We start from the raw sequence: 22020 nt of genomic DNA on the forward strand, positions 1-22020 counted from the left end.
ACTCCTGTTGCAGTTTTCCTCTTAATTGGGTAGGTACCCAGTGTAGCTGTTTTCTAGGCTCAGGGGCTTACAGTTGCTATAGGCCTCAGGCCTACAAGGCTGTTGTCAGTTCTCTGAGGAGTGCAGCTGAGTGGGGCTGGCCTTAGGCAAGAGAACACTCAATTGTTTCAGGCTTTGGAAGGTAAGGCTGATCCTCTTTATGGCTATTTGTGAAGCATAGGTCTTCTGCTGCTGATAAGCCTCACCTTCCACACACACCATCAACACAGTCCTGGTCTATGCACACTTCCCAACCCCCTGGAGCGTACCCCGATGCCCCACTGCAGAGGCCCTCACCTCTCCACCAATGCCTCCCACAGTTCACCTGGTCCTCACATAGGCCCTGCCCTAAAGAGGTGGATACACTCGCCTACCAGTAGAGGATCAAGACACCCAGTCAATGTAGGCCAACAAGTAGCCTGAGGGCTTGCTGTTGGGCAGGGATGGTCTCTAGGGCAGGCTGCCTGCCCTGGCTGAATTGGATTAAATCTGTGCTCTAGTGGGTGTGGCTGGCCCCTGGGCTAACAGGCCAAGGGAAGAACCTTAATGGCATCCACTGGGGCCAGTGTCAGCATGCCTGGACCAGGTCAGAACAATGGCCCCCACCAATGTCTCAGTCTCCAGAGTGGTCCCTCCTCTCACTGAGATGTCCCCAGAGCCCACCAGGTGAGTCTCTTTTCATCAAAGGACTGTTAGTTTTCTCTGGTGATTTCAGGTTGCTGAGACTGGTGAGTTTGTCTGTGGGCCCTTTAAGACACTGGTCTTTTCAGCTTTCTTCCGATAGCTTTTCTAGAGGTATCCCTGCTACAGTTAATAGCCAGCAATGCCAGATAATAAGACCCTCGTCTCAGTTGTGCTGAGTCTGAAGGATGCTTATAGCAGTATTGACCCTCACTCCAGAACTCATTCCTCCAGGGAGGGCTGGTCTACCTTAGGGTGGCTCCCGCCTGGCCAGCTGAAAAACTCCCCAGCTCCTGAAGGTGGCTTTTTTTTCCTCTCCAGCAGGAATTTCTGCCTCTTCTGCCTTAGTCAGGACTGTCCCTTGTTTTGGGGGTTCTTTTTATCCAGTTTTCAGTTTTCCATCCAGGGTAATTTTTCCATAAATAGTTGTAACTTGGCTGTGCTCATGGGAGGAGATGAGTTCAGAGTCTGCTTACGCCACCATCTTGATGAGATCTCTAGGATTTCTATATACAAAATCACATCATCTGCAAATAGTGACAGCTTCACTTCTTCCTTTCCAATTTGGATCCCTTTTATTTCTTTTTCTTGCCTGATTGCTCTGGCTAGGACTTCCAATACTATGCTAAATAAGAGTGGTGAAAGTCAGCATCTTTGTCTGGTTCCTTTTCTTAGGGGGATAGCTTTCAGCTTTCTCCCTTGATAATGATTATTAGTTGTGGGTTTATCATATATGGCCTTTATGATGTTGAGGTACTTTCCTTCTATACCCATTTTATTTGGAGTTTTTATCATAAGTGGATGCTTATCTTGTCAAATGCTTTTTCTGCATCTATTGATAAGATCATGTGATTTTTATTCTTCATTTCGTTAATGTGGTGTATCACATTGATTGATTTTCAGATGTTGAACCATCCTTGCATCCCTGGAATAAATCCCACTTGATCATGGTATATGATCTTTCTAATGTATTGCATTCAATTTGCTAGCAATACCCACATTTTAAGGTTAACTTTTACAATGCATAAAGGCATCTTTGAGCATTAGTGGTAGAATTTGATCAGTGGTATAGTTAACCAAATGGCAGGAGGTAAAGAACTTTACAATAGGAGCTTCAGATATAAAATTCAGCTTGATCTTTAGTCATAACCAAGCAACCTGTTCTGAACAGATAAGGGGAAATTAAAAATTAATCAAAGTAACTAAACAACTGCATCATACAGACAGTTGTACGAAATAATTCAGATGGAACTTCCTTTTCTCTACTTGGGGCTATTTTTCCTGTTCAGTAAAACAAGCTTTTCTTGACTCTTTGATTCAACTTTGCCCTTGCCTTTAAAGACATTACCTTGGGGAATAATTTTCATTATTTTGTCCGTAGCCAAACTTAAGTGTTTTCTAATTTCTCCCCAAAAATGAATGTTCTTAAAGACGTTTTTGTCTATTTACCATGTAAAAATATGATCTGTAGTATACAAAAACTGAAAGCATTTTCAATAGTTTTGAGGTTAATTTGACTTTATTGGTATGTTTTTATAAAGTACAAAGGCCATGGGTCTTATATCTAAGAAGGAAAGAACTCTGTTCATAATAATGTGTTCCATTTATTCAAATTACTTTTTGTTCATAGTAATTTCATTCCATTCTCTTTGTTGTCTGCTGTCTTTTTCTTGTTTAAAATACAATGTGTTACAACTATAGTGAGGCAAATAATTCCTATCAAACCCATTGCTGTCAAAATTCCTTTCAATATAAGACGATCTCTAGCAAGTACAGGAGCAGAATTTGGGGGAATAAACAGAGATGCCTGGGCAATGTTAGATACAGCAGATTTTAAGGAGTTCCTATCTATTGCTCGTATTGCCACATAAATTCTGTGGTTTTCTTGTGCCTCTCCCTCGGGCTGATATTTAGGTCCCTCTGTGAAAAGCTTTGGTGAGAATGTAAATATCTCCTTGGTGCCAGCTTGCTGAGGAGTTAGCTTTGATGTATTCACTAAAATGGCATTGTTAAAGTCATCTTGAATATTCTGTAGACTTTTACTCATTCTTATTTCATAGCTGTTAGCTGAAATTAAAAAATATAAATGGGTGGGTTAAGTCACTTTGAGTAAGTATTCTAGTTTATTAGAAATGACTAATGAGAATAGCAACAAAAAAGTCCAAATACCTAGGAATAAGCATAACAAGAAATACACTTATGAACAAAACTTTAAAACACTACATAGGAACTCATTAAAAACTGGAACAAGAAGAAGGACATTATATTTTTGGGATAGCAAGATTTAACATAATAAAGATGTTATTTTTCCTTAAGTTATTTTATGTAATTCTATTCAAAGTGTCTCTAGCTTCTATTTTAACAAGCTTATTGTAAAGTTTAAATGGAAAATAAATAATCAAGATTGGCCACAGAAAGTCTAAAAAATAGCAATGTGGAAGGCCTAACCCTATCAGATATAAAAACACTGTAACGCTTCAATAACAAGAAAAAAAGTTAAGTAATATTTCATGAATAAATTTATTCTAAAAATAGGCCAAAATACATTCCAGGACTTAGCATATGATAGAGGTAAAATTCAACTTAATGGCAGAAAATACAAATGTCTTAATAAATGGTATTGTGAAAGTTGGGTAAAAAGCTGGAAAAAAATAAAATTGGACCTGTACCACAAACCTTTTTTTCAGGATAAACTCAAAAGTGGTCAAAAAGTTTGATGTAAAAAAATAAAAATATTAAGTATTTAGTAGGAAACGATAGATGAATTCCAGTATAATCTTGAAATGGGTAAAGCCCTTCTGTAAGACTCAAAATTCAGAAGCCATAAACAAAAAATTGACAAATAGAATACATAAAATGAAAAACTTCTACATGAGAAAAAACTTCCCAAACAAAATACAAACATAAATGTTAGGTGACAAAAATATTTGTAAACTTAAGTCAAAGGTAAGTTTATTGCTGGTAAATGGCTGAGTGGCTTCTATTGGACTAATTCTCCAGCAGATAATAGGTATAAACTCTAAAGAAAGCAAAAAAAAAAAACCCTACCCAAAAAAAAAAAAAAACCACTGAAGCCCTGGATTCAGATAAAAAAAACAGGCAGAAACCAGAGCAGATCCAATCCTTAGAAGAAGGGAACCAGACCAAGAATGATTCGTGTTTTTACACGTGCATTCCCCTGAAGACACTTCTCACTCCAATACAGATAGCTGGAACAGGAAACTACTATCTTCTTGGTCTGAGAAGCCAGCAGACCGAATGTAGGATTGCCAGAGTGGCTGAAAATTGAGGGAGCCAGAGAGAGATTGGCTCAAAATCCATGTATTAACTTATCTCAAATCTGAAAGACCTCTGAATTGAGCATGTGTGGGTGAAAGATCAAGAAATCAAAGGAAAAAGACAAAAAAAGCTAGAAAGCTGAAGAACTGAGCAGAGTTGTATGCTAATGCTCACCACAGGGAAGATAGAGAATTTGGAGTGTGAGTCTTGCCACCTTAGAGGAGTTTGATATGTACCTTGAGATGTCCATTAAAACAGTAGAAAAGCAATGCTTTAGAAATAAAGATTGTGTTCCAGAATTAAGGGATATGCCCTGGGATTAGGAGCAAAACTGAAATAGACAATCCCTAGTCAAAAGTAAAACCAAGCCTCCTCAAATTCAAGGTGATTCAAGATATCCACTAGAAAAATTTGAAAACTCTCCAGGGGAAAATAACAGATTCTAGTCTTTAATTTACTACCACACATCCAGTATACAATAAAAAATCACTAGACATACAAAGAAACAGGAAATGTTATATATGGTCAAGAAAAATATCAGCAAATAAAAAAAGAGTCACAAATATCTGAGATTTGAAATTAATAGATTATTAAAATAATCATTGGGGAAATGCATATCAAAACCACAATGATATATCATCTCACACCTAGTAGAATAGCAATTATCAAAAAGACAAGAAACAGCACGTGTTGGTGAGGATGTGGAGAAAAGGGAGCCCTTAGGCACTCTTAGTGGGAATATAAACTGGTACAGCCACTATGGAAAACAGTAGAGAGGTTCCTAAAAAAATTAAAATAGAACTACCATGTGATGCAGCAATTCCAATTCTGGATATTTATAAGAAGGAAACAAAAAACACTAACTCAAAAAGATATCTGCATCTCCATGTTCATTGCAACATTATTTACAATAGCCAAGATATGGGAGCAATCTAAGTGCCTATCAATGGATGAATGAATAAAGAAGTTGTAGTATATATATATATACAATGGAATATCATTCAGCCACAAAAAAGAATGAAATCTTGCCTTGTACGACAATATGGATAGACCTTGAGGGTGTTATACTAAGTGAAATAAGTGGGACAGAGAAAGACAAATACCATATGGTCTCACTTATATGTGGAATCTAAAAACAACCAAACAAACAAGCTCACAGATACAGAGAGCAGATTGGTGATTGCCAGAGGCAGTAGGTGGAAGGTGGGGGTGAATGGAGTCAAAAGGTGCAAACTTTCAGTGATAAAATAAATAAGTCACGAGGACATGATGCACACCATGGTGACCATAGTAAATAATTCTGTGTTGCATATTTGATAGTTGTTGAGAGAGTAGATCTTAAAAGTACTCATCACAAGAAATAAAAACTTTGTAATTATATATGGTGACAAATGCTAACTAGACTTACTGGGGTGATTATTTTGCAATATATACAAATACTGAATCATTATGTTGAATAGTGAAATTAATATAATGTTATATGTCAATTATATCTCAATAAAAAATTCACTTCATGAAATCCTTATAATGCTTTAATAAAGTAAAAAATAAAATAATCATGATGAATATGTTAAAGGTCTACAGGAGAGGTTGGACATAGGGAATGAAGACATGGGAAATTTGAGGAGAGATACAGAAACTAAAAAGGAAGCAAATAGAAATCCTAGAATTGGAAAGAATACAATGAATGAAAAACTTTAATGGAGAAGATTAATAGCAGATTGGACCCAACAGAAGAATCAGTAAAATTAAACATAGATCCACGAAAATCATCCAAACTAAAGCACTCAGAAGAAGAAGATAGAAAAACTGAACCGAATCTCAATGATCTTTGAGATCCACTGACATATCCATTTAGTGTGAGTGTATATAATAAAATAAATATAATTAAGATAATATAATACAAATATTATCCAAGAAGGAAAGAAGAAAGAGAATACAGAAGAAATTTTCTGAAGATATATTAGCTGAAAATATTCCAAATTTGATCAAGAAGAACACTCCAGAGATCTAGGGAGCTCTCCAATTCTAAACAGAATACGTTATCGTGAAAATCACACCAGGACACCTCGTGATCAACCAACTGAACACCAAAGATAAAGACAAATAATTTGGAGCAGCTGGAGGAAAAAAGGACACTCTATACTCAGGAAAACAATGGTAAGAATGATAGCTGACTTCTCATCAGAAAAAAATTGGGGCCAGAAGACAATGAAATGACATATTTAAAGTGCTGAAATAAAAACCTGCTGTCCTAGAATTCTACATTTAGTAGAAAATGTCATTTAAAAATTAAAGTGAAATGAACACATTTTTAGATAAACAAACAGAGAATTTGTCACCCAAGACCTGAACTACAAGGCAAATGATGCTAGGGAAAAATCAGATCTGCAGGAAGGAAGAGGACCAGAAATGGTGACTATGAGGTAACTGAAAAGGATCATCTCTTCAAAATGTCTTAGAAAGACAACTGATTGTTTCAAATAGAAGCCATAGCAATGCACTGTGGGGTTTATAACAAATGTGGAAGTAAAATATATGACAGCAAGAGCACAAAGTGTGGAAGAGAGGTACATGGAATTATACTTTTGAAAGATTCTCACATTATATGTGAAGTGCTATAATATTAGTTCAAGGAAGACTGATAAGAAAATTGCATGTGATAGGGCCAGTCCTAGTGGCCTAGTGGTTAAGTTTGGTGCACTCTGCTCTCGTGGTCCAGGTTCAGTTCCTGGGCGTGGACCTATGCCGGTCATCTATCAGTCACCATGTGTGACAGCAGCTCAAATGCAAAATAGAGGACAACTGGCAACAGATATTAGCTCAGGGTGAATCTTCTTAAGCGAAAAAGAGGAAGAGTGGCAACAGATGTTAGCTCAGGGTGAAACTTCCTAAGCGAAAAAGAGGAAGAGTGGCAACAGATGTTAGCTCAGGGTGAAACTTCCTAAGCATCAAAGAGGAAGAGTGGCAACAGATGTTAGCTCAGGGTGAATCTTCCTCAGGAAAAAAAAAAAAATGCCTGTCATAGAACAGCTAAATTTGGAGTGGATGAGGGTAGGAATTTTATTGTTTTGATTTTCCTTATATTGTTTTGAGTTTTCAAAGTTGTGGTAAACTACAGATAACATAAAACTTACCATCTTAAACATATTCTAAGTGTACATTTCAGTAGTGTTAAGTACATTTGTATTGTGATGCTGTTTTGATTTTCAAACCATGTGAATGTATTGTCAATTCAAAAATAAAATTATCAATAACAAATAATTACTAGATGCAAGAAAGAAAGCCACTTGTGTCACTAACCTACTCTAATAATATCATAATTATTATCTAAAATGGGAAAATATATTTAACAATGAACAGAGCAACTTCAAAAGGGGATTTTGTTCTGAGGAATAAAAGCCATAGGACACTCTAAGTTCTAATTAAAAAATAGAAATATTTTGGTGACTATGTTTTGAACAGTTTTCAAATTTATAATAACGTTTTTTAAAGATTTTACTTTTTCCTTTTTCTCCCCAAAGCCCCCCAGTACATAGTTGTATATTCTTCATTGTGGGTCCCTCTAGTTGTGGCATGTGGGACGCTGCCTCAGCATGGTTTGATGAGCAGTGCCATGTCCGCACCCAGGATTCTAACCAACGAAACACTGGGCTGCCTGCAGCGGAGCGCGCGAACTTAACCACTCGGCCAAGGGGCCAGCCCTATAATAATTTTTAATAATGAGACTATTTCTATCCTGAGTAGTAATTAAACTAAAGCACTCTTAAAGAAGGCTGTCAAAACAAAATAACCTTCATATTCAAATTTATCAATCAGCCAGTTTCCTCTGAATGAACCCACTTGGAGCTGAGTTGCTTTTTTACTGTGGTTCAGATACAATGGGACAGATATGGCTGAGAAGCTAGGCTGATCGTCTTCTCTACACTGACAGTGGAACACGTCCTTTACTATGGAGAAAGCCCTCCTCAGGGGGCTCTCCCAGAGTCTTCTCCTAGATAATGAAACAAGCAGTATTTCATAAACCTTAGCATTTACAAAGATTTCCCACATACACAGCTCTCCCTCTGTGATGCTGATCATCCCATTTTAAAAGAAAAAAGACTGTGACTCAGAAGGTTAAATGCGATACCCATGGTTAACAATTAGGAAGTCATAGTGCTAGAAATGAACTCATTTCTCGTAATTCTAAATTCCGTGTTTCTACTATGAGCAACTATTAAAAATGATGCAGGACAGCTGCACAACTGCAAAGACTCAAAACTAATTCAGCTCACACATTCGTGGAGGGTCTCCTTCCATTTGCTATAGTTGTTGTCTTCCTCCTTCATGTGAAAAGAGAACCGGGCTGGTTCTGCATGTTGGACCTCTTAGCTATGTATCTCTAGGTTTGGTCTCTAACTCTACTCTCACAGTATATTTCAGCCTTTGAAATTAGCTATAGGGCCAAGGACAAGACACTTAACTTCTCAGGGCCATTCCCTTACATTTAAAACAAGGGGGTCGTACTAGTGCATTTTTAAGAACTTTTCTGGTTCCAAAATATCATAAATATTATTTTGATATTTAGTGAGTACTTAGTATGGACCAGGCACTGTTTCAAGCTCTCTCTGTGCCTTATCTCATTCAGTTCTCTCAACCACTCTCTGAGATGGGTACTCTTACTAACTGCTTCTGCAGATCAGAAACCAGAAGCTTAGAGAAATTAAGTAACTTGCCCAAAGTTACACAGGTAAATGTGGTCTGTTTGATTCCTACACCTCAACACTATGCAATGCAGCTTCTGTTTGTCTCTTTGAACATAGCACTTCTGAGGCAGTGAGGAAAGAGGGAAAATACCAGACAGCAGACACCACTCTTAGCTTTAAATAGAGACAGGAGCGAGTGACTCCTGACTTATGGCTCCTGACTCCAAATGAGAAGCTAGAGAAGTCTCTAGCAATGCAAACCAGGAGCCCAGGAAACTTACTGGGCATACTTACTCTTCCCTCTCTGATTTTATTTGCGTCATATCACTTCTTCTTTATAATATCTTATGAAGTTGGTAGTCTTAGTCCTGTTTTCCATATTAGGAAACTGAGGCCAATACAGTTTAAGCAAACTGCCAAAGATCAAACAGCTAAACTTAAAGCCAGAGGGAACAGTTTTCTTTCTAATGTCTAAGTAAAGCTGTTTCCACTATACAAGCAACATGTCCATCCCACAGTCTCAATCATTTCGCATCTCCAAACTTTAAATAAGGAGAATTCTTAATTTAGAATGTAAAGTATTTCACTTCCTTTTTCTCTGGCAAGAGTAGATAGATTTTGATAAAAGAATTTGAAGACAAAGCTAGAATATTGACTGTTTTTCAGCAGCACAGAATTGTTTGTAATTGAGCCCTTTTCTGGTGAGAGTAGTGAACAGAGAATTATAAGCCAAAGAAAGATGATCTGAGTTGGAAGCAAGACTGGCAAAGGCTCAAAGTGACCACTATGATTGATTGATACCGACAAGATCAGCTCTCAATAGAAAAGGTTTGTTTCTACAGAAATGTGAATCAGAGGCACCAGAAAATAAACCACGTAATGTGTAGTCAATGATAACCATGTTTTGGTGTTGGCAAAGATGTTGGAAAGGTTATTCTTTGAGAAAAGTTATTCTGTTGAGTTGCTATGAGGATCAAGAAATGATAGAAGACTGAAGCCTGGCATAGGCCTTAGAAAAAGGAAAGAAGGAACTTATCAATGTTCACTCAAGCAAGGGAAAGAAAGCCTGAATCAGGGAACTGGTCTCCGTCTCCCTAGCAAAAATGATTGCCAGAAGTCGGAGAGGAAAATGCACCAAGTTTTACATGACTTGTGGAATTATTCCTCTAAACCTGACTCGTAAATCTTTGAATAAATATTCACTATCCAACCTTCCAACAATTAAGTACTTCCAAGTATTTAGAAGTCCATGCTCTGTAACGCAGAACCAATTTCTGCTGACTAGAGCACTGTTACCTGTGGTATTCATGTTTCCAGTCAAGGTTTCTGTATGATTACTGTCAGTCAGTCCCTAGGGCCTCTCCAATCCTGGGGGAGCTGACACACTCTCATTCCTGGACTCCAGGATATATGGCCTTATCAGCAACTCAGAGATTTTCATGACAACCCTCTGCAGCTTTGTCAGCTCTAAGCCCTCAAAACTAATTTCACCTGATTAACCCCGATATAGTTATTTGAAATACCACCTTGTAACAAAATAGGTAATGAAACCAACAAACCTACCCTGGCCCTCATCGAAGTCTTCTCCAGGTGCTGTCCAAGATAAAGTCACCTGGTCTTCCACTTTCACAGCTTCCAGGTCAATTATTTTGCATGGTGGAAACACATCAGTGTGGGGGCCAGCTGGAACTCCCAGCACGGAAAAGGAGCCCCCCGAGCTTATTCGGCTAAAGCCCCACTTCTGCTCCTCCTCACTCCTTCCCACTGATGTTCTTGGGGCATTCATCTGAATATTACCTGGGACACCAGAGAAAAGAATAGCAAGATGACAAATTACAATCTCCTCCATAGCTTGTTTTTGACAGATTACTGTGAGACATTTTCAAACCTTTTTTCCTTTACTACGTTTTTAGAAACACTGAGTTTGTTTATTAAACAATTCATTCATTCATTCTTCCATTCCTTCACTCAGTATTTTGAAGTCATATGCTGTGCCAGTAATCATGGACAAAACAGTAGCCCTCATGGAATTTATAATCATATTAATAAACATAAATATTTACAAATTGTGATAAAGGAGGAGCAATAATGTAAGGAGGGGAAAAGGCAAGGTGCTATGAAAGAAAATAACACAGGTACCTATTTAGAGTGGTATCAAGGAAGTAACATTTAAAAGTTTTCCTAGAGGATGTAGGAGTGAGCCAGGTAAACAGTGGTGGTAAGATTATCCCAGCAGAGGGAACTGGTTGTGTAAAAACCCTGAGGTGCGGAAGGGCTTTGCAAATTAGAAAAGCTTAATTAAAGCCAGGAGGAGAGTAGTTTGAGATGAGACAAGAGAGAGAAGTTCATGTGGGACCTCATGGACCCTTGTAGTAGTTTTAGTGTTTATCTTACACGCTCTGGGGAAGCAGGGCAGTGACCTGATCACGTTTGCTCTCTAAAAGGTCACTCTGGCTGCTCCAGGTGGAGGACAGATTCTAGCACAGCAAGCAATGAGGCCACTGAGACAGCCATTGCAATAGTCCAGGTGAGAGAGGATGGCAGCTCAGGCTGGGGGAGAGCAGGGGAGAGGAGGCAAGAAGTAGGCATTTTGAGATGTATTTTGGAGATGAAATCAGCAAAAGCTGGTGATGGATTTGAATATGGAATGATGAAGGCAAAAAAGTTGGTGGAAAAAAAAAAAGGACATAGCTCCCAGGTTTCTAAAATGAGCAACTTGGAGGAAAAGCAGGCTAAGAGGAAGTAGACTAAAAATGTAAGTTATGAGATTTGTAATTCCTGCAAAATATCTAATTGAAGATGCCAAGGAGCCAGTTAGATATGGAACTTAAGCTCAAAAAAGAGGTTTTAGTTAGATTTAATAATTTTGAAGTTATGAATTTGGAAATTAGAGGCATACAGATATTATTAAGTCCATATAAATTAATGAGATTACCTAATAAGAATCTCAACTATAAGAATAAATAACATTCATTGAGTGCCTGGCTTACCACGTGTCAGGCACTTTTCTGTCTTATGTGGACCAGCTATTTAATTTTCCCAGCACTGCTACAAGAAGCCTACAGTTATTGCCCCTATTTTTCAAGATGATGAAACTGAGCACACAGAAGGTAAGTAACTTGTCAAATTCACACATTTAGTAAATGGAAGAGGTAGGTTTGAAACCAAGACAGTATGGTTCCAGATGGTATTGTGGGAAGGTTAGGATTGAGCTCTGAGATTGCCAATATTCAGTGGCTTGGTAGAAAAGGAGGAGCTGGAAAAAGAGCCTGATAAAAAATTCCAGAGCTTAAGAGGTATTCAGGAGAGCATAGTATCATAGCAGCCAGGAAATGACACAGGAGAAATCAATTGCTGTGTCAGAGACTGCTGGGTTCAGGTAAAAGGAGGACTGAAATGTGTCCTTTGGATTTAACAGCAGAGTGGTCATTGGTGACTAGGGCCAGAGCAATTCCAGTGGAGTGACTTGGGTGGACGTGAGATTGTCGTGAGCAGAGCAGTGAATTGGAGGTCAGAAGCTACAGTCAGCAGATTTAGATTAATTTCAAGGAACCGGACAAGAGGGAATAGAGAGGTGGACAGTAGCTGAAGGGGGACCCACAAAAATTTTGTTTTTAATATGGGAAGTAATAAACAATGCTTGAATGCTATTCAGAGGGCTCAGTAGTGTCAGGACAAGCAAGGGAGAGCTCTCCAGGCCCACGGATGGGCAGGCTGGGTAGGATCCAGAGCAGATCCAGTGGAGACACTGGCCTTTGGGGAGGAGGGAAAGGGAGCAGATGCTGCTGTGTCTGGAGATTTCATGGTGTGAAAATAGAGCCGGTCCCATTTTTCAATGAAGTGTCTGCTCAAGGTCATCACCTGAAAATGAGCTGATAAAGTGAATGTTATGTACCATCAGCATGCCTAGGGAAACCTAACTTTTTCTTTCTATGCTATTAAGGGCCTATATGAAGTACAAAGATAAAAGCACAGTTGAATATTACTTTTCTAATCTCACTGTACTCTAGATGCTGATATTTTCATCCTTTAAACTCATGAGTTTAAAAAGATACTAGACCAGTCAGTAGGCTGCAAGGTCCTTGATGGGAATCAAGTCTTATTCTACCCGCTATCTCAAGTTCCTAGGAGTAAGCCTGTCACCTAGCAAGCCTTCAAAAATGTTTGATATATAAATGAAAAAGGCAATATCTATTTAGAAATGAAATATTATATCTAGATACAAAGTCATATCTATGCAATAAAACCATGTTTACTTTGCAAATTGATTTATACTGGTTTTGAAGTAATCCAAATTATTTTAAGTACAAGTAAGAGTAAATTGTGTTCTAGACAACACTAAAAATATTAGAAGATACAAATCCACTGTAGCATCTTATTTTCTAGTGAAAAGTACATATGGAACAAACATGTAGAATTATGTTATGGAATAGTCCAAATAATTAGTGATAGCTGCTAAAACACAGAAAATGTCTTCATAAAGATTCTGTAGTTTTGCAAATAAGAATGTTTGGAATTTTCTTTGAGATTATCCTAAAAGACTATAGCATATTTCTGTTTGTCTGTTAGACCGTAATCCACGCTTCCCATCAAGACCTATAGTAATGATGTTTAAAAAAGAGGTGTGTCTTCTATTTGCTCGTCACTTTTATCTTGAAGGAAGACAGAATATCTTCAGGAAGCACTCAAGTTGTCTGTAATATCCAAACTCATATTTTTTCAGGAACTCATTTCCTGTGTGGATTGTTTGGGCTATTTTCTTCCTTCTTTCAACTGCTAACAACTTTTGCCTGTTTCTCTTGCCTAAACCTCTGTAGAAGAAATACAGGAGCTGGAACTGAGAAAACTCAATGAGTCTCTTTGTTAGTAATTCTGATGAAACAGTGACAAGAAAGAGGTCAAAATAATGACTAAAATGAAGGTAGGAGAAATCCATGGGAATTACCTCTTGACTTCCTGTTGTCTACTGCTGTGAATCCTTGAGGATTGAAGAGATAGTCAACAAATTATGCACTGACTTAAGTATAAAGAGTTTTGAAATTCCATCTCTCTCTCTCTCTCTAATACTCACACACAAACACTCATCAGAGATATATACATTAAATGCTGTCACTCGGATAACAGTGCTAATGATTCTTACCGTTTGCTATGTAACCTGGGACGTACATAGCATGGCTCCCTGGAACAGAGTGGGTTAGGGAACTCATGCTGGGAGAGTGACGGACATGCACTTTCAAGCTATATCTACCATTTACAGCAAAGGAGAAAAAATATCTCGAGTAAATTCCATCATTTTTTATAACATCAGCACCTGTATATATAAAAAAACTCAGTGTCAAAATGTCATCACTGTTGATTACTAATGTTTAATTAAATCATTAAAAATAAGATTTAGTCCCCTTATTCTTCCCATTCTAGCATATGCTGTCATGGTCATAACTAATTTGATATTAACAGGTGATTAAAAATCCAATGACTCCATAATTTCTCCCTGTCATTCCGTAACCTCTGAGAAATTATTTTCTAATACTGAAGGAGTTGTAGCTGCTTCAGAGCATTTAATAATGACCTGTAGAGCTCTCCTTCCTATCACTGAAAATAAAACTAGTTTTTCACAGAAACCAAGTACATTCTCAAACTTGTTTATAGTCACAGGCCCTTTTGAGATAAAAGTTATTCTGTTCCCAGGAAATAAATATATATGTACATATACACATTTCATACATTTCAAGGGGTTTATGTATTCCTTGAAGCCCTAATGAAAAAAACCCACTTTGAAAAAATCTTTAGTAGTTGATAAAATAGGGTGAAATTATTTAATTGCCTCATTAGAGAGCCAATGGAACTGTTATTCTAGATTCAGTGGGGCTGGCTGACTTGGAGTTTGATAAGCATTGGTTCTGTCCAACATGCCTTGATTCAGGAGGCATTCTGAGAGCTTGACCAGTGCTAGACATGTTTCCTTTTGCATTGATCCTCAGAGAGCAGTTTAGTTTCAAACCAAGTCCATGGCTGAATGGCAGGAAGGCCTAGGCTCCCGGGCAGCAGTGGGAGGTAGGGCTTAGCCCAAGTGCAGATCACATTCACTGTTCACGTGCCCGTGGCCACAGTGGGCAAGCAGCTTGTCCTATTCTAGACTCTGTTTCAGTCTTACACCACACACCCCACTGCACTCCGGCAGTGTATCGTCACTGGAGTGCTCTAGAATCCCCACTACAGAGCCAGGATTGCTCCTTAACAGGAGAAGAAGAGGAGTATATTTAATTAAAATAAAAAGTGCTAAGCAACTTATGATCATAGTGGGTTTAGAAAATTCTTTTTTTCTACTGGAAAGAAATCAGATCTGCCACTTAGTAGTTGTGAAACAATCTCTCTGAGCCTCAGTTTTCTCATCTATAAAATAGAGATAACTTATCTCACAGGGTTATTGTGATAATCATTTGACAATGTTCATGAGAGTGAACTGATGAAGCATTTTACTGATAAAGCATTTTAACTGATAAAGCATTTTACAAGTATAGTTTTTTTTTTTCTTTTTTTGCGGGGAAAGATTCGCCCTGAGCTAACAACATCTATTGCCAATCTTCCTCTTTTTTTTTTTAACTCCTCAAAGCCCCAGTGCATGGTTGTATATCCTAGTTGTAAGTTGTTCTAGTTCTTCTATGTGAGCCGCCGCCACAGCATGGCAACTGACTGACGAGTGATGTGGTTCTGCGACTGGGTAAGAACCTGGGCTGCCGAAGTGGTGAGAGCAACAAACTTTAACCATTAGGCCATTGGGGCTGGCTCATAAATTTTATTTTTGTTCACTAATTTTATTTAGAAGATAAGTACTACTTCATTATAAAAATAAGTATTAGACAACTATGTACATGTGTGTTAAGTATTGGGGGAAAAAATCTAAATTTACACTTTGATGCCTAAACTATCTTTTTTATTGTTTCCTTCATTAGAGCATAAATTTAAACATCAAATAAATGAAGTGGTTCCAGGAAACAAATATAAAAGCCTATTGAGCCTCCTGGAGTGATCGTTCCTAAGATAGCTGTATCTGTCCTCCAGGCCAGCCCACAGGCTGGGGCAAGGGAGGAACATTATGCAAAGGGCACTTTTGGACTGCACACAGAAAATGAAAGGTGTGGCCACGGATAAGCAGCGGATGAGAAGTTCATTAGGATCTAGTCCAACAGGCAAAACAAGAGGACTTCTCTGGTATGCCTCTGAGGTGGACTTGAACTAAAATCCTTTCAATAAACTTTTGTTTCAGAAATGTCATACAAGATTGTCATGACAAGATACTAATGGGTGGCCAAACTTAAGACTCCTGAAAAGAATTTATCTTTGAAACAAGAGAGGAAAGGAATATAATTTTATTAGTGGATCAAATACTTAGGACTGCCAACATAAACTTTGAGGTCTAGTGTCCTTCTGGGAATTTAGCTTAAGAAAAGAATAGATCAGGAAAGATAAAACGACAGAGGAGTTTGTTTTTAAAAGTCAATAGAGTTAGTCAGAAAGAGCCTAGGTGCTGCTGTTTGCCCAGCTTGGTGCTGTGCTGTCTGTCATGTATGATGGATGATGAAGCTCTGAGCGACATGTGCAGACTGAGCGCTCTGAGGTAGGGCTTTGTTTTACTTTGTTTTCCCAGTGGTGGAAAATCTCTATCCTGATTCCACTAGGCCTGTTGGCCTGGTCTTCCAGTGACCAAATCACACACGTAAAAGGCACTGGCTGTGCCCTTTTATCAATCCAGCTGCTTAGCTAAAGAATAGTCTAGGGTCATCTCAGGGGTCACAAGTTCAATTTCCAATTTTCTCTTCACAACTGGGTCCAAGGAGAAAAAATGGATTAACTGTCATTGCCTCCCCCTTCTTGGGTTTTTATTTGCTATTTCAATTGTCCAATCTGATTATTTCAGTGAATAATAAAGCTGGTGAATCTGAGAGGAATATGGACATGTCACAAAGACATATAAGCCTGTTCTGTGTGACCTCACTGAGTGTGGCCAGTGTCGTCAGACAAATGGAAGCGAAGACCTAGGTGTCAAGTGACTTCCTTCCATCATTTGGCTCATGCCCAGCCACTCTGAGGAGCCTCATGAAGACTCTCTTTTCTCAAGTTCACATGTGCTTTCCTTGTGCAGATGCAACCTTTAGCTACTCAGGAGGTCAGTGATTCTATGAGAATTTGAGAATCTCATAAGATTGAATGAGAAAAATAGTGGAATTGAAAGAATTTTAAAGATAAGCTTAATATTCATACTGCAGCATCGCACCAGCTCTTGAGAACATGAAAAATGACATGACATTACTTGTTACCTGCTCCATCATCAAAAAGCTTTAGCATAACAGGATCTCCAGCCTCTGGCTCAATGGTAGCAGTTACTGTGGCATTGAGAATGGGATAAAACCCTTTTCTCACATTTGCATAAATCATCATGGGATGGGGAAAACGGGTACTGTCTCTTTCCACAAAGGCTTCCACAGTGGCAGGGGGCACAGCTGAGCGAGAGGCGCGAGAGGTCACTGTCACTTTCAAGGCTTGCAGAGAATCGTGGGTATTGTTCAGTGTGTACATCCAGAGTCCTGGCTGCAAAACAAAGGCTTGTGTTTTGTCAAGTGTGAAGAAAAAGATCAATCTGTAATTTTGAAGCATAAATCTAAGCTCCTAGAGTTTTTTGTTCTTGTTTTGTTGATGTTGCGTTTTCTAAAATACCACAAAAGAATGATAGGAATAGTAATATTGATTAAGAGATACTTAAATTCAGTATTTACGAGGCTTTCGCAGCACAACCCACTTTAATTGTTAAGGTAACTCTTTAGGGAATTATACCCTGAATTTATTTGTGGGGAGGGACACATCTTCATTCACATTTTTAGAAGACAATGATAACAGTGTCCAGCTTCAAAGTACTTTGCAAATATTAATCTGAGCCCCTTCACCCAAAGGAGGTTCAGCACTTTTATTCCTTTTATATAACAGAGAAAATTATAATAAATTAAGTCGACAATTGTGATTCATATGGATAATCTGGACTGAAAGTCAACAGCATCCTTCCTTCCCTCCACTTCCCCCACCCCCCACCCTGGATGCCCAGAAATGTCAAGCAACAAAACCCACATATGCGATTAGGGACCAAGAAAAGGACCACTATTATCTAATAAGTCGGGATTCTACAGTGTCTATGGTGAGTAATTTATAGAAATATTGCTAAATACCATTCTCTTTTGCCTGTCTAGCCTTCCAGAGGGAAACCTGCAAAACGGTGTCTGAAAGAAAAAAGCCTGAACTACAATGGAGCAGAATTTGCTCCTTTGGTTAAACCGTGCATAAATATTTCTTTTTCCCTCATTCCTGATGCTGCTCCTTCTTAAACCTTGGAAGTAACAGGAGGCACACAATCGAGCAGGAGGAAGAAGACAGAAAACAACGGGTTAAGGTGTGACTCTCTGTGGAAAGTTAAGATGCCCCCACACCCTACCTAGCCTTCTTCCCTGGGATTTGTGTGCTTTACCATTTTCCAGTGAAGTCATAAGTCAGGTATCAAGATCATCTATCTATTTATTTGTTTGTTTTGTAATCATAACATCAGTAACAGACACATGGCAGGAACCTCCACGTGAAAAACTTCCCTTTGGGTGTAATAATTGTTTTGATACAGGGCACCTAATTTAGATGAAGAGGTCAAGCAAAGGCAGCAAGAATTAGGTAAAGTATTCCTGGCCCTTGTGCACAGGATTGAAGAGAACATGATAAGTTTGGAGAAAAGTTAGGTAGGAGCACACCATAAGGTGTTTGGGAGCAGGGTTGAGATAAGCTTGGGTGGAAGACCGAACAAGAAGGGCTTGGTATATAATAGAACCACATGGATTTTATTCTGACACCAACAAAGAGTTCTGAATAGGAGACAGGTTTGATCAGATTTGTGCTTCAGAAGGATCACTCTGATAGAAGTGACAAATGGATAGGAGGGATGTGAGCCCAGAGGCAGGGAGGCTGAGCAGAGGCTGCCAACAGCAGTCTGGGGAAAGGGAGGGACCACATTCAGGCAGTGCCAGAGTGGATCTGGTCAGTTCACCACCCTGCCTAGAGCCTTTAGTCATTCCCTCTACCTTTAGGATTCAAACTCTTACTCCCTTTGCTGGCATACGGAGCCCTTGCTGACATGGCTCCTGGTTATCTGTCTAGCCTCTTCATTTCCTCCCTTTTCCTAAATCTCCACCTTACATGCTACTCTGTAGTTCATCCATATTAAACTACTTGTAGTTCTATGAGGAGCCCTATTCTTTTTCTCTGAGCCTTTCCATGTGCTGTTTCCTCTGCCCAGCATGTCATTCACACCTCTGATCCCTTTATCCTCCATATTTCCATTTTTGATATCTTCACTTCCAGGAAGCATTCTCCTTCCCCCCGCCCCCAGCCTGAGCATCCCTCCTGTGTGCTCTGAGTACCTTGTTCTTACTCCTATCATGGCATTTTATTGTAAACACCTAGAACAAGACCCAGCACATAGTAGGTGCTCAAAAACAGACATATTGCATGTATGCATATTATAAATTCTAAGCAGAGGTTTTTCGGTAAGCATATAGATGAGTATGTCTACATGGATTTTGTAAGGAAGGAAGGAAGCAAGAAAAATTATTTATACTACATAAGGACTAATTTCCTCTGTTGAAGTGAGCAGCATTTGGTATCCATCAGTATTTAAAACTTTGAACATACCTTTGTTGTTCCTCTTAAATTTTTAACATTCACAAAACGCCCTAATAAATTTAAAGTAAAATTTTGATATAGCAGAATAGGATTTCCTTTTCACTATGCATTAAATTATGTGGTTCAGTTGAAAGTCATGTACTTGACTAAGTGTTTTCCTTATGAATCAGCTCGCAACACCCACCTTCGCAGTTCCTGGAATCCTGAGGCGAGCAGTCTGCAAAGTTAGATTGGTGACAAAATCATCTGTGTAGTATTTTCTTCCACTGGGATCAGCTAATACAATCTCAGGGGGACCGCTGGTCTGCCATGTGACTAGAAAGGCAGTGTCGTTGCCCACACTGTTATCCATAGTCACGGTGTTTTTCAGTTGATAGTGAGGTTGAACATTTTCACCTGTACTTTCTAGCTGTTCAAGAGAATAGGTATGTGAAAGTTTCCAGTGTATGCATAAGCACGCCATCTTCTTCCTTACTTTTATGACAAATAAAAATGAACTGGCAAAAATACAAATCATTTAATTCTGGTATGTACTATATTTACATAAATTATTTTTAATATAAAAATATTTTGCTGAAGCAAAACATTGTATATTAAATAAGTACAGTAGATATAAAATATTTGTTATGGCTAACAAGTGTCACTTCATTATTCTTTATCAGGAGATTTTAGCTGTTCTCATACTTATCTCTTATCCAAATCAACATGAGCCTCAGATCAGCAATTAAATAGGCGTTTTGATTTTTGTCTGTGAATGTGCTTAAATTGTTTAATTTGTGTATAATCTGTCCATATACTGTTACGTATTCTAATAAAAAATAAAACACTAGGTTTCAGGCGGTTTGGGTACATTAAAAAAATCATTTAATCATTCACAATAAGCTGTGTGCACACTCTTGTGTGTGTATGTGCATGTATGTGTAACATGTACTAATGCCTGGCACTGTGCTAAATGCTTTGCATATATTATCTCATTTTCAATCCTTATGAAACCCCTCTAAGGTGAGTGCTAGTGTCATCCACATTTTACAGATGAGAAGACTGAGGCTCAGAGAAGTAATTGGTCCAATGTCACACAGCAAGGGGATGGAACTGGGAGAGAGCACAGGCGGGCTGACACGAGAGCCCCTGCATTTAATTATTGTGTATTCACTATGGATACAAGTCTGTAAATAACTTCGAAAAATTATATTTATTAAATAAACACAGTAACACTTTGTAAAATTGCTCAGACTTGGAAAGGATATAAAATTTTGTTGGTGGATGACAGCAAAGACATTGTAGATTATTTGTTCAAATCAATTTAACAAGTGTTTTCGGACTGCTGACTCCTGAGCCACGTTCTCTGTGGGGCCCTGAGCTTCTGAAGGTGCTTAAATGTCGTTTCTGCCCCTGTCTGTTGGCACTAATGACATAAACAACTGGGGAGAGGTGGCTGAGTTTGGGAACATCAGGGTAATTTGAACCAAATATTTTGTTAATGCTTTCCTTTTAATTTTTTAAACATTTGTTTTTATTTCATATTATTAAAGAGGAAATCACGGGGTAGAAATATTATTTAGAAAAATCCATTGTAGTCTAATCTGTAATACATATTGTCATTTATAATTCACCTTTTTTCACTTCTAGTGATGGAATTGTGGTTATTGCCTTTACTTTGTACTTATGATCTTCATGTTATATATTCCAAATAATAATTTACTGATTCCCTTGTTTACATAAAGCCACTAACTTAGCAGGTTCACTTACCATCTGTGAGGAAACAGCAGATGAAATTTTGTTCAAAACATTATTGTTATGTTCGAAATATCTTTAAAGAACTTAGAAAGAAAAATAATGGACCCTTTTAAAAAATGTCTTGATTAGAGGAAGCTTTTGTTAACACAGTCAAGTAAACCATGGTAGTTTAAGAGATATTTAGGAATTTTTAGAATTTAATGAAATAGTTGGTACTTTTTATATAAGGGAGGAGCTTCAGAGACATTTTTAAGGAAGCAAAAGTAAAATGGATTCTGACTGATGGAAAGTTATTATGGAACTAAAACGAAATGCACAGTTTCTTATTTTTCTTCTGGGCCTTGCTTCCACCCCACCCCCAACCCCTATTTTGAGCCGTGAGGAAGGAGCAAGCTCTGCTCATAGACCCTGAAAAGCTGAAGTAGCAATTACAGAAAATAACTCCTGGGGCTGAGAAGTACAGACACTAGGTAAAAAAGAATAAGTACAGACATCAGTAACGATGAAGCCAGGCTCTGGTGATGCCAAGAACTCCTCGTAAGCCTTCCACACAAGGACCGTTACATATTCAAATATAGTTAATGAGGAAGTTAGCACAATTCGTCTATTTTCCTTGCTTCCTTCCCCCTCTCCCAGACCCCATCTGTAAGTATAACATTGAAGAAATTCTGACCTGAATATGTTGTTGAAAAATGTCTCCGGTTCCAGAGGAAATTCTACTGAAAGCATCGATCATGCTATTGGAGTTTGATTTATCTGGAACAAAGAACTTTAAACCTCCTGAAATACATGATTTGGATGTTAGCTATTAAAACGTATAAACTAAAACAAAAAATAAAATGATAGGCCTTTAACAAACTTTTTTTGCATAAGAGGGTTAGTT

At 38.2% G+C, this 22020-nt stretch overlaps 1 protein-coding gene across 3 annotated transcripts in view; it reads right to left on the reverse strand.

The window, feature by feature from the left end:
- Window positions 1–2220: 2220 nt before the first annotated feature.
- Window positions 2221–22020, reverse strand: part of CLCA2 (chloride channel accessory 2) — a 41562-nt gene continuing 21762 nt past the window's right edge. For 2 of the 3 annotated variants that reach the window (XM_008540802.2, XM_070592693.1), the window contains exons 9-14: window positions 21811–21917; window positions 19585–19809; window positions 17006–17276; window positions 13828–13998; window positions 10251–10484; window positions 2221–2787 (exon numbers count right to left, since the gene is read on the reverse strand). In XM_008540802.2, coding sequence (XP_008539024.1) covers window positions 2345–2787; window positions 10251–10484; window positions 13828–13998; window positions 17006–17276; window positions 19585–19809; window positions 21811–21917 — 1451 coding nt within the window. In that variant the 3' untranslated portion in view covers window positions 2221–2344. The remainder of the gene's footprint in view (window positions 2788–10250; window positions 10485–13827; window positions 13999–17005; window positions 17277–19584; window positions 19810–21810; window positions 21918–22020) is intronic. The other variant, XM_008540803.2, reaches the window with a different exon arrangement.

The sequence above is a fragment of the Equus przewalskii genome, chromosome 24 (genome assembly GCF_037783145.1).
Source record: "Equus przewalskii isolate Varuska chromosome 24, EquPr2, whole genome shotgun sequence".
In the NCBI taxonomy this organism is placed as follows: domain Eukaryota; kingdom Metazoa; phylum Chordata; class Mammalia; order Perissodactyla; family Equidae; genus Equus; species Equus przewalskii.